Genomic DNA, 13,334 nt, shown 5'->3' on the forward strand with positions numbered 1-13,334 from the left:
ATAGGAGGAGAGATTGAACCAGCAAGGTAGCGGTTTGGATGGAGAGGAAAGGGCAGATCTTGGCGATGTTGCGGAGGTGAGACTGGCAGTTTTTGGTGACGGATTGGATGTGAGTGGTAAACGAGAGAGCGGAGTCGAGGATGACACCAAGGTTGCGGGCTTGTGAGAAGGGAAGGATGGTAGTGCCATCTACAGTGATGGGAAAGTCAGGGAGAGGGCAGGGTTTGGGACGGAAGATAAGGAGTTCAGTCCTGGACATATTTAGATGGCGGGCAGACATCCAGATGGAGATGTCTTGAAGGCAGGAGGAGACCCGAGCCTGAAGGGAGGGAGAGAGAGCAGGGGCAGAGATGTAGATTTGGGTAGGGATGATAGTTGAAGCCGTGGGAGCGAATGAGTTCACCGAGTGAGTGTAGATAGGGAACAGAAGGGGACCAAGAACTGACCCTTGAGGATCCCCTACAGTAAGGGGATGGGAGGGGGAGGAAGAGCCCGCAAAAGAGACTGAGAATGAACGGCTGGAGAGATGAGAACCAGGAAAGGACAGTCTATGAAGCCAAGGTTGGATAGCGTGTTGAGGAGAAGGGGGTGGTCGAACAGTGTTGAAGGCAGCTGAGAGGTCGAGGAGGATTAGGATAGAGTAGGAGCCATTGGTTTTGGCAAGCAGGAGGTCATTGGTGACCTTTGAGAGGGCAGTTTTGGTGGAATGTAGGGGACGGAAGCCAGACTGGAGGGGGTTGAGGAGAGTAACAAGCTATCCTTTTATCACTAGACAATCTCTAGTTTTGATGTAGAAAAATGCATAGGCAATGACCATGTAATTTTGAATTTTAAACATCTGTGGAGAGGTGTACGGAATCTAGTCTTCAAAGGGTAAACTGGGAAATTCTTCCACTATGTCAACTACCCAGAAAACAGGACATTTTCTGATTGCCTGAAAGAATTCTCAGCTCTTTCCCTTGGGTCTGTGGTTAGCCATTGGCAAAGTCCAGCCACCTGCATTTCCAAAAATCAACCTCTACCTTCCATACCTTTTTTCACCAATAGATAACACTTTCCTCCTTTCAACAAGAGAAGACTCTTGACTGAATTTAAGCTAATGTGAGTCCATCTATAGGTGGGATCTTTCAGCTAGACTGACACAGGGTTGGCCTTAGCCCTGACATCCAAGTGCAGACAGTTCTATAGATATAGCAGAGTCTTTCTACTGAGGTTCCTTCATTCATTCAATCATATTTATTGAGCGCTTACTGTGTGCGGGGCACACAGTTGATACTGTTACGGATTCACTCTTAGTAGATGGTGATAATAATAATAATAATGGCATTTATTAAGCACTTACTATGTGCAAAGCCCTATTCTAAGCGCTGGGGAGGTTACAAGGTGATCAGGTTGTCCCAAAGGGGGCTCAGTCTTCATCCCCATTTTACAGATGAGGTAACTGAGGCACAGAGAAGTTGAGTGACTTGCCCAGTCACCCATCTCACAATTGGCAGAGCCGGGATTTGAACCCATGACCTCTGATTCCAAAGCCCGTGCTCTTTCCACTGAACCATGTTGCTTCTTATGTGGTGAACACATAGAGACCAGATCCACTTTCTACTATGCTTCCTCCCAGTCCCACTGTCTCTTTTAACCCCACCTGGACAAGGGGACTTTGGGCTGTAGAATTTGGTCCAACCTAGAATTCTCTTATGTTGATGATTATTTTGATCAACTACTGGACCACTGGAAGCTATTAGTCAAGTGGAATCAACACCTAACCACTCAACATTTAAATTTAGACAGTTACCTAGCTGCAATTTTATACAACATAATGAGCTCCAAGCTATCCAGATTTCTGTTTTTCCAGATGGTTTAATTTTTGACTTTCTTTATGCTCTGGGATATTATTCAACACCTAACATCTCTGGTAGGCAGATTCTAATTTTGGCCCTAGCTTCACTGGGTGTAAATAACCCAGGGGAATCCTTCCTTCATGATGGGGAGATCAGATAGGTCTCTGGCCCTCAACCATGCTCTAGCCACACCACATTAAGTGGTATAATTATCCACTTTATGCTTGCTGACGGAGGACTCTATTTTTGTTGGACTTGAAAGGTGCTAATTTGGGGCAATGAATATACCGAGGAAGCACTGTCATATGCAGCAATGTATATTCACGTAAAGGAGTCCAGAGTCCAGAACTAACTTGGCGTATTTTAATAATTTCATTTTTATGGCAGAACTCAATTCTCAGACAACAGCTATAATACAAAAACAATACAATGACGATTTCCCTTTCAGAAACACGAGTAGGGCTGACATCAAAGAGATTACAGGTTTTTTTACATCTGATCCAGTAGCTAGACTTATCAATTCCTAAAACTTTAAGAACAAAAATAATTTAAAAGATTTATGGGCTCCCTCTTGCCCGACAATGGGTACAAAACTCAGTTTTTGTTATTAAGTTCAATTACTGATCATCTCCTCTCTGTCTTAAGTTTCTAGATTTTCCATTTTCAAATCTTCTTTTTTTGAAGACCGGAGCTACACCTTCTGCCACCTCTCCAAGGGAGGTTACTGTCTTTTCTTTAAATATCACTTTGGCCTCTCCATTAACATTCGTCACTGGAGCTGGTACGCATTCGTTCTCCTTACTAGGAAGTTCCAAGTCCAGCTTCTCACTGGAACGGGATCAAACAAAAAAAAAAAAACCCACAACACTTTTTAGCAAGCAAAGAGAGCATCATATTTATCATAATCTCTACCCACAAATCAACCAAGAGTCCCTGATACACTAATGAGTAGAACAGCAGATATAGAAGGCTAAAATAACCTATCAAACTATCTAATGTGATTACAAGAACTCGCACCAGTTTTTGAAGTAAAAAGTTTGCAATGATATCAAAAAGCAGCTGCTTGTTTTAAGACTGGGGGTCAGAAGATCTGAGTTTGAAGAATAGCTTCCCAACTTGTCTTCTGTGGAAACTTGGGGAAGTCACTTAACCTTTCTGTGCCTCAGTTTCCTCATCTGTCAAATGGGGATTAAATATCTGCTCTCCCTCCCCTTGGTCGGTGAGTCCCAAGTGGACAGGAACTGTGCCTGATATGATGATATTGCTGTCATTGTTGTCTTATGCTGTCGAGTCGCGTCAGACCCATATTGACACCATGGACACATCTCTCCAAGAACGCCTCACCTCCATCTGCAATTGTTCTGGTAGTGTATCCATTGAGTTTTCTTGGTAAAAATACGGAAGCAGTTTACCATTGCCTCCTCCCACGCAGTAAACCTGAGTTTCCGCCCTTGACTCTCTCCCAAGCCGCTGCTGCTCAGCAGACAAATAATCAATCAAACAACAGCATTTAGTGAGTGTGCTTACTGTGTGCAGAGCACTGTTCGAAGAACAATATAACAGAGGTAGGAGACGTGATCCCTGCCCACGAGAAGCTATTTTGTAAGTCAGGTAATTAGCTCGCTTACCAGAGTCTCGTTTGTTGTTGAAATTTATAAGTTTGGGATACTTACAAAGTGACCTCCTCTTGCTTAACACTCTCCCATTCTCCATATGGGTTCGCTTTTTTGGAAGTTTTGGGTTTTTCTTTAGACTGAACTGAGGTGTCTTGGTCATTTTCATTTTCTTTTGGCATTTCTGACTCCGTTTCTTCATCGCTACCCTTTTTACTTTTTATCTGAAAGGGAGAAAATAAAAAAATATTCTCTCTAGTCAGGCAAACCTGATAACGTTCTTTATATATCTCTCCTCTTCCACAAATTTTATCCCTTCTCCTTACTAAAACTACTAAAAACCCACTAATTTAAAGAAAGGTTAGCAGATTAATCTCACCTGGCTCCAGGAATTCAACTATTTCCATACTCCTTGTAACCATGACATTATCTTCGACTCATCTCTTATACGCTATACTTAAGTTCTTAAGTACTTAAGTTCTTAAGCTCTTATACTTACACGGTATCTCTGTATATTATTTTTATCCTTATGTCATTTGTGCTTTTATATAATCTAAGCTATTGTCCTTTATATTTTGTTAACTTTGGGGCAAGTCTGGTATGCCTGTAATAGACCGCAACGTTGAGACGATGGGCTATTCCTTAATTTGTGCTCTGAAACAACGGACATGCTCACTGACTTAAAATCAAGCTCAAAATTTGCCTTAGTTTCTCCTAAAATTTTCAACCCAAAGTTGAAAATACAAATACTGTATTTCTTAAACACAACCTATTTATACTTGACCAATCATCAATATCTGAGCGCTTACTGTGCACAGAAAGTGGTTAGTAAAGTGCTGCAGTAATAAGCACTCAATAAATACGATGGAATGAATGAATACTAAGCACTTGGAAGAGTACAATACAAGAGATGTGGTACATACAACCCCTGTATGCAAGAGGCTAACAGTCTAGAGGGGGAGAAGGCATTAAAATCAATTACGGATATATACATAAGTGCTGCGAGGCTGAGGGTGGGGTGAATATCAAATGCTTAAAGGGTACAAATCCAAGTGGAAGGGTGATGCAGAAGGGAGAAGGAATAAGGAAAATGAGGGCTTCGTGGGGAAGTGATTTTCATAAAGCTTTGAAGGGAGGGAGAATGATGGTCCGGCCTATGTAAAAAGGGAGGAATTTCCAGGTCAGAGGGAGAATGTGCGTAATGGACTGGGGGCAAAATAGATGAGATCGAAGGACTAGTAATAATAATCATAATATTTTTAAGCACTTTCTATGTGTCAAACATTGTTTAAAGTGTTGGGGTAGATACGAGTTGAATCAGGTGCCACCTAGGGCTCACAGCCTAAGCAGAAGGGAGAACAGGTATCGAATCCCCATTTTACAATTGAGGAAAACGAAGCACAGAGAAGTTAAGTGACTTGACCGAGGTCACACAGCTGGCAAGTGGCAGGAGCATGTTTAGAACCCAGGTCCTCTGATTCCCAGGCCCATGTTCTTTCCACGTGATAGGGTAATTAGATTGTTATTAGAGGAGCAAAGTGAGCATCCTGGGTTGCAGGAGGAAACCAGCAAGATAAGCTAGGAGGGGGCAAGTTATTGAGAGCTTTAAAGCTGATAGTATGGAGTTTCAGCTTGATGCGGACGCAGACTGGCAACAGCTGAAGGATCTTGAGTGGAGAAATGCAGACTTAACATTTTTTAGAGTGAAATATGGACTGGAGAGAGTAGAGACAGGAGGCAGGGAGATCAGCAACGAGGCTGATGCAGTAGTCAGACGGGCTAGGATAAGTAGCAGTTTGGATGGAAAGGAAAAGGTGGATTTTTACAGATGTTGTAGAGATAGAACCAATAGGATTTTGGTGACAGACTGAACACGTGGGTTGAATGAGAGAGATGAGTCGAAGATAATGTCATGGTTACAAGATTTTGAGGCAGGAAGGACGGAATAAAATGGTCCAGAAAGATGAAAGTGGGCCTGGGTGGCGAAAGATTTCCATAACTAGTAACTGGAGTGGGTGACGGGCTGGTCATTTAACTATATAGTGTTATCACTAAAAAAATATTTATATTGCTTCAGTCAACGCTTTGGATCTTGGGAATGCATCATATATTTTCTATATGAAGGCAAACTGTGTTTAGTGCTCTTTGGTTTAACCCTGTTTAATCTACGAAAAATGTTAACTTAAGTCCCTAATGTCAGTGTGCAAGATTTTTACAAGATTAAAACTTCTACTGTCTCAGCAACTCTACTTTTCACTGTTAGAATGTCAATGAAAGCATATTCTAAACTGTGGTGTTTTTTTAAAAAAAGGCTATACCCAAGTATGTGGCATAATCATTATGGAATTATGTTTTTAATATATAAATTTTAAAGAATGTATATATCTGGATGTCTGCCCACCATCTAAAACTCAATATGTCCAAGACTGAACTCCTTACCTTCCGTCCCAAACCCTGCCCTCTCCCTGACTTTCCCATCACTGTTGACGGCACTACCATCCTTCCCGTCTCACAAGCCCGCAACCTTGGTGTCATCCTCGACTCCGCTTTCCCGTTCACCCCTCACATCCTGCCGGTCTCACCACCGCAACATCGCCAAGATCTGCCCTTTCCTCTCCATCCAAACCACTACCTTGCTGGTTCAATCTCTCATTTTATCCCGACTGGATTACTGCATCAGCCTCCTCTCTGATCTCCCATCCTCCTGTCTCTCCCCACTCCAATCCATACTTCACGCTGCTGCCCAGATCATCTTTGTGCAGAAACGCTCTGGGCGTGTTACTCCTCTCCTCAAAAATCTCCAGTGGCTGCCTGTCAACCTACGCATCAAGCAAAAACTCCTCTCTCTCGGCTTCAAGGCTCTCCATCACCTCGCCCCCTCCTACCTCACCTCCCTTCTCTCCTTCTACAGCCCAGCCCACACCCTCCGCTCCTCTGCCGCTAACCTCCTCACCGTACCTCGTTCTCACCTGTCCCACCGTCGACCCCCGGCCCACGTCCTCCCCCTGGCCTGGAATGCCCTCCCTCCCCACATCCGCCAAGCTAGCTCTCTTCCTCCCTTCAAAGCCCTACTGAGAGCTCACCTCCTCCAGGAGGCCTTCCCAGACTGAGGCCCCTTTTTCCTCTCCTCCTCCCCATCCCCCCCGCCCTACCTCCTTCCCCGCCCCACAGCACCTGTATATAATAATGATGGTATTTGTTAAGCGCTTACTATATGCAAAGCACTGTTCTAAGCACTGGATATGTTTGTACAGATTTATTACTCTATTTTCCTTGTACATATTTACTATTCTATTTATTGTGTTAATGATGTGCATTTAGCTTTAATTCTGTGTGTTCTGACGACTTGACACCTGTCCATGTTTTGTTTTGTTGTCTGTCTCCCCTTTCTAGACTGTGAGCCCGTTGTTGGGTAGGGACCATTTCTATATGCTGCCAACTTGTACTTCCCAAGCGCTTAGTACAGTGCTCTGCACACAGTAAGTGCTCAATAAATATGATTGAATGAATGAATGAATGAAAGAAAGAAAGATCATAGTCCAGCCAGGTAAATCAGTGCATGTGCCAGGTTCAGGGACTTCAAAAAATGCTTCGGGAAAGCAATTTTAACAAATTGAAACTAAGAACATTAGTGCCATATTGTTATTTTCTGCCACTTGAAATTTATGCATTATTTTACATATGAAATTAGAACATCAGGAAGAGAGCGGGTGTGGTGGCGAACACACTGGGCCGAAAGCGAGGATGTGATGCAAACTGAAAACACAATTTTGGGCCAGTTAACTTCTTCGAAACTTCAAAACCTCAAAACTTTTGCTTTTGGAAACAGGGGCTGTTAACACCTGATTCAGGTAAGATACACCAATCTTATCTATTTGCACTCATCTATACTCAACCCATATAATAAAAATTTTCTTCATGCAGTTCCCAGTATCAGGTACCCCTTCTATCTCTGAATCTTTTACCCCAAACTGAACTGAATGCATGAGAAGCACTCTTTCCTCTATTTACAGTACATCTCTCCTCCCCACTTTTTTTAATGGTATTTGTTAAAAGCTTACTGTGTGTTGGCACTGTATTAACTGCTGGGGTAGATACAAGCTTATCAAGTTGGACACAGTCCATGGCCCACATGGGGCTCACAGTCTTAATCCCTATTTAATAGATGAGGTAACTGAGACTTAGAGAAGTTAAATGTCTTGTCCACAGCAGACAAATGGTGGAACCGGGATAAGAATTCAGGTCCTTCAGGTACTCTAGCCACTAGGCCAGGCTGCTTCTCCTTCAATTCTCAGCTCCAACTCAACTTCTCCAAGATGCTTCCCTGATTAAACCCTGCCGCCACAATTCTGATTTAAATCTTCCCTTTTAATTCATTCTTTGAATGTATTAGATATTTCTATCCTTATATTATTTTTTCCCTTCAGTGTCCCTGAAGTCAATGACAATTCAATCAATGGTATTTGAGTGCTGACTGCATAGAGCACTGTACTAAGCACTTCAATACAACAGAGTTGGTAAACAAGTGCCCTGCCCACAGCTATTCTTTAACATGGGCTTCTCAAAACAAAATTATAAATGCTTGTAAATGCTCAGACTGAAGTAAATAATAATAATAATAATAATGACGGCATTTGTTAAGCGCTATGTGCAGAGCACTGTTCTAAGTGCTGGGGAGGTTACAAGGTGATCAAGTTGTCCCACGGGGGGCTCACAGTTTTAGTCCCCATTTTACAGATGAGGAAACCGAGGCCCAGAGAAGTGAAGTGACTTGCCCAAAGTCACACAGCTGACAATTGGCAGAGCCGGGATTTGAACCCATGACCTCTGACTCCAAAGCCCGTGCTCTTTCCACTGAGCCATGCTGCTTCTCATGATGCAGCAATGCATCAATAAATGATGTCTTTGAAAAACCTGACACTAAGCTGCATGGCCTAGTGGGAAGAGCATGGACCTGGGGGGTCAGTAGATGTGGGTTCTAATCCTGGCTCCGCCACTTGGATGCTGTGTGACCTTGGGCAAATCACTTAACTTCTCTGTGCCTCACTTACCTCATCTGTAAATGGGGATTAAGACTGTCAGCCCCATATGAGAAGCAGCGTGGCTCAGTGGAAAAGAGTGCGGGCTTTGGAATCAGAGGTCACGGGTTCAAATCCCGGCTCTGCCAGTTGTCAGCTGTGTGACTTTGGGCAAGTCACTTAACTTCTCTGTGCCTCAGTTCCCTCATCTGTAAAATGGGGATGAAGACTCTGAGCCCCACGTGGGACAACCTGATCACCTTGTAACCTCCCCAGCGCTTAGAACAGTGCTTTGCACATAGTAAGCGCTTAATAAATGCCACCATCATTATTATTATTATATGGGACAGGGTCTGTGTCCAACCTGTGTTCTAAACACAATCCCAGTGATTAGAAAAGGGTATGGCACATAGGAAGACCTTAACAAATACCATAATTATTTTGCTTAATTATAATAATAATTATTATTATCTTAAAAGGTTTTATATTAAACTACAGTCTTCTCAAAGCCGGGAATGATTTCCTTTGCAATCCTCACAGAACACAGGACAGTGCTTTGTACTCAGTGAGGACTCAGAAAATACTTCGGACACACAAGAACAGCTAAAACATCTCAAAGACGACTTACCCGAAACTGTATTTTTTTCTTTTGTGTTTCTGTAGAGGCCTTGGATTTTTCCTTCCCCTCTTCTCTTGCTTGTTCTTCGGTGGACTCGCTGAAGGATTTTATAAGTGCACTGATGCCTTCATTATTTGAATGGTCAGCACGTGGAACAAAATCATCGGGTTTCTCCCATTTGGATTCTGGTCAACACATTTTCATAAGCAACATGGTTTACGATTTGTCCTGAAAGCATTCTTAAGGCAAAACCACTTATCTAAAGTAACAGGGGTCATTACTGTAGCAGTATGTGCCAGTGTACTGAACGGCTCTAGTAGTAGTGTTATATAGTACATAGTGCGTGTCCTCTTGGTGTAGTGTACCAATGCACTCTGCCCTTGGGAAGTTCAAAACAGAGATGACATGTTCCCACAAGGAACCAAAAGTATAAAACTACTCTGAGAGCAGTGTGGCCTAGTGAAAAGAGCACAGGTCTGGAAATCAGAGGACATGGGAGCAGTGTGTGTGAGACCTTGGGCAAGTCACTTAATTTTTCTGTGCCTCAGTTTCTTCATCTGTAAAATGGGGATTCAATACCTTTTCTCTCATCCCTCTTAGACTGTGAGTCCCATATGGAACAGGGAATGTGTCTTTCATTCATTCAATCGTATTTATTGAGCGCTTACTGTGTGCAGAGCACTGTACTAAGCGCTTGGGAAGTACAAGTCGGCAACATATAGAGACAGTCCCATCTGACTGACTTGTAGGGACGGTCTCTATATCATCATCAATTGTATTTATTGAGCGCTTACTATGTGCAGAGCACTGTACTAAGCGCTTGGGAAGTACAAATTGGCAACATATAGAGACAGTCCCTACCCAACAATGGGCTCACAGTCTCTATATGTTGCCAACTTGTACTTCCCAAGCGCTTAGTACAGTGCTCTGCACACAGTAAGCGCTCAATAAATACAATCGATTGATTGTCGCTACCCCAGCACTTAGTATAGTGCTTGATAAATACTATCATTCATAATCATCAACTATTCAAATTACCCTTCCTGCTGTCTGTTTTCTATATTTCATATTGTGCTTTTTTTTTTAAAACAAACATTGCAGAATGCTGATTTCTAATTATATTTATAAGTCAAAATTTTGTGTCAGTCAAGGGATTTCTCCGTTAGCTTGGATGACACAGTAGATATAGTTCCATGAAGAAAGCCTCAAAAGTATTGCCTAGATCAGTTGTTGATATTTCATTGGACATCAAAGGAAGGACTTGGAAAATGTCTGCAATTATCCAAGCTCCTATGAGCGTTTTGAAATACATGTAAACTATATATAAGGTTTAGAGAAAAAGAGGCCGAACATCTCTTATCCTAAAACGTTTGACACCTAAAAAAAAAATCACAAGAAAATAAACTGATTACAACAGGGGTCTGAGTCTGGAGGCGTGAAAATCTACTTGAAACTAAGCAAATTAATAATAATTATAATAATAATAATGGCTATTAAGCACTTACTATATATCAAGAACGATACTAAGCACAGGGGTAGATACAAGATAATCATATTGCTTGTCATTATCCCACATGTTCACGGTCTAAGAGGGAGGGAGAACAGGAATTTTATTACATTTTAAAGATACGGAAACTGAGGCCCAGAGAAGTAGTTTGCCCACGTTTCCAGAGTGGGCAAGTGGTGGAACCCAGGTCATCTGAATCCAGGCCTATGCCCTTCCTGCTAGGCCACACAATTATTTGTTGTTAATGGTATTTTTTTAGTGCTTATTATGTACTCGGCACTGTACTAAGCCCTGGGGAAAATACAAGTTAATTATGTCCCACATAGGGCTCACAGTCTTAATCCCCCTTTTACCGACACGGAAACTGAGGCACGGAGAAGTTATTTGCCCAAGATCACAGCAGACAAGTGGCGGAGCAGGAATTAGAACCCAGGTCCTCTGACTCCCAGCCTGTGCTCTGTCTACTAGGCCACACTGCTTCTGGCTCCAAAGACTTCCAAATATACTGAGGGTGCGTTTCTGGGGGATAACTTTAAATGTGTATAATAATGAACCTATCTTTATGTGTTTGTGTGTGTGTGTGTGTGTGTGTATACACATATACATACTTATAGGAAGACATGTCACCAATTCCATGCCCTTTGACTGGCACATAGATGGAACCCAGGAGGCAAATGGTTGAAAAGGGTATCTCCCAAGAGGACGCATGCTTATTGTAACTCCCACGCACCCTGTAACTACTGTAAACCCTGCTCCCCGGGAGAAGTGGGAACCGTGGACAAAATAGCCCTTGATATCTCGTCCCTTTCACCCACCAATCTGCCACTGCCAAACAGTTAATCCACAGGCCCCTGGAAGAAGCCCAAGCCAGGCATTTTGGATGTCGCAGTGTTTCCAGGAAATTGAATGGACAAACTATGTATTTCTGCTTCTCTCTAGTTCCACTTTTCCCTACCTCTCCATGTCTCCCTGTCTTTTTCATCCCTGTTTCTTTGGCTCCCTATCTCCCATCCCAAGCCTCTCTGTGCATAGTCCTTGGCATGTGAAGCACAGGTTTCTTGCTAGTTTAGCACAGAATTCATTCATTTGATCAGATTTATTGAGCGCTTACTGTGTGCAGAGTAAGGCCCTACTGAGAGCTCACCTCCTCCAGGAGGCCTTCCCAGACTGAGCCCCTTCCTTCCTCTCCTCCTCGTCCCCCTCTCCATCCCCCCATCTTGCCTCCTTCCCTTCCCCACAGCACCTGTATATATGTATATATGTTTGTACATATTTATTATTCTATTTATTTATTTATTTTACTTGTACATATCTATTCTATTTATTTTATTTTGTTGGTACGTTTGGTTTTGTTCTCTGTCTCCCCCTTTTAGACTGTGAGCCCACTGTTGGGTAGGGACTGTCTCTATATGTTGCCAACTTGTACTTCCCAAGCGCTTAGTACAGTGCTCTGCACACAGTAAGCGCTCAATAAATACGATTGATGATGATGATGATGATGCAGGGCACTGTACTAACTGCTTGGGAAAGTACAGCACAGCAGTAGAGACAATCCCTGCCCACAACTAGCTGACAGTCTAGAGGGGGGAAACGGATATCAATACAAGTAAACAGGCATCAACAGAAATAAAACTACAGATATACACATAAGTGCTTTCGGGTGGGGAGGGAGGGAAGAGCAAGGGGAGCGAGTCAGGGTGATGCGGAAGGGAGTGGGAGATCAATCAATCAATCAATCGTATTTATTGAGCGCTGTGTGCGGAGCACTGTACTAAGCGCTTGGGAAGTACAAGTTGGCAACATATGAGGAAAAGAGGAAAAGTGGAGTAGCATTAAGCTAAACAACAACAAACTTCCTCTAGATGTAAGCTTGTTGTGGGCAGGGAATGTGCCTACCAACTCTATTGTACTGAACTCTCCCATAGGGCTCAGTACACTGCTCTGCCCACAGTAAGCACTCAATATTGCTGGTCAATTTTAATGGAGAAAATTTTTCTTTTTCATTAGCTGAACTACACTGACATCTACTGGATTTTTGTCCCTCTTTAATCAACAGGGGACCATGTCTGCTTCCCGTTGTGTATTCTTTTCCAGCACTCCATACAGTGCTCTTCGCACAGTAAACAACAAATACTATTACTACTACAAGGAAGACAGAGAAAAAAAATCCCCTTCCGGCTCTTACATAAGAATCAAGCCACGGTATATAAATGTCTACTGTATGGAGAGTACGGAACTAAGCACTTGGGAGAGCACAACTGAGATAGCAGCCATGATGCCCGTTTCGGTGAATTAAAATCTACCAGGGGAGACAGGCACAAACAACATTTCAGATAAAAGATGACAGTCGGTCGTTAAATTGTAGAATACATAAATTGATATGTACTGCAGTGCTGCGAGAAATAGTGAGTGACTAAGTGTAGTCTAGACTGTGAGCCCGTTGTTGGGTAGGGACCATCTCTATATGTTGCTGACTTGTACTTCCCAAGCGCTTAGTACAGTGCTCTGCACACAGTAAATGCTCAATAAATACAATTGAATGAATGAATGAGTGTAAAGGTGGAGCAAAACCACAGAGCTTGTAGTTGGGAAAGCATAATGGAGGGAGAAGATGATCTGATTGGAGAAAGTGTCCCAGAAGGGGTAGGGTTTAGAAATGGCTTTAAACATAGGGAGAGCTGTAAAAATGGCAGATAGAAATCAATCATTCTTATTTACTGAGTGCTGTGTGCAGAGTGC

General features: G+C 42.8%; 1 protein-coding gene across 2 annotated transcripts in view; it reads right to left on the bottom strand.

The window, feature by feature from the left end:
- Positions 1 to 2,179: 2,179 nt before the first annotated feature.
- The window catches only part of WBP4 (WW domain binding protein 4), a 45,298-nt gene continuing 34,143 nt past the window's right edge, over positions 2,180 to 13,334 (bottom strand). For both annotated transcript variants that reach the window (XM_038741029.1, XM_038741019.1), the window contains exons 8-10: positions 9,098 to 9,273; positions 3,512 to 3,675; positions 2,180 to 2,666 (exon numbers count right to left, since the gene is read on the bottom strand). In XM_038741029.1, coding sequence (XP_038596957.1) covers positions 2,456 to 2,666; positions 3,512 to 3,675; positions 9,098 to 9,273 — 551 coding nt within the window. In that variant the 3' untranslated portion in view covers positions 2,180 to 2,455. The remainder of the gene's footprint in view (positions 2,667 to 3,511; positions 3,676 to 9,097; positions 9,274 to 13,334) is intronic.

Source organism: Tachyglossus aculeatus, chromosome 2 (genome assembly GCF_015852505.1).
Source record: "Tachyglossus aculeatus isolate mTacAcu1 chromosome 2, mTacAcu1.pri, whole genome shotgun sequence".
NCBI lineage: Eukaryota > Metazoa > Chordata > Mammalia > Monotremata > Tachyglossidae > Tachyglossus > Tachyglossus aculeatus.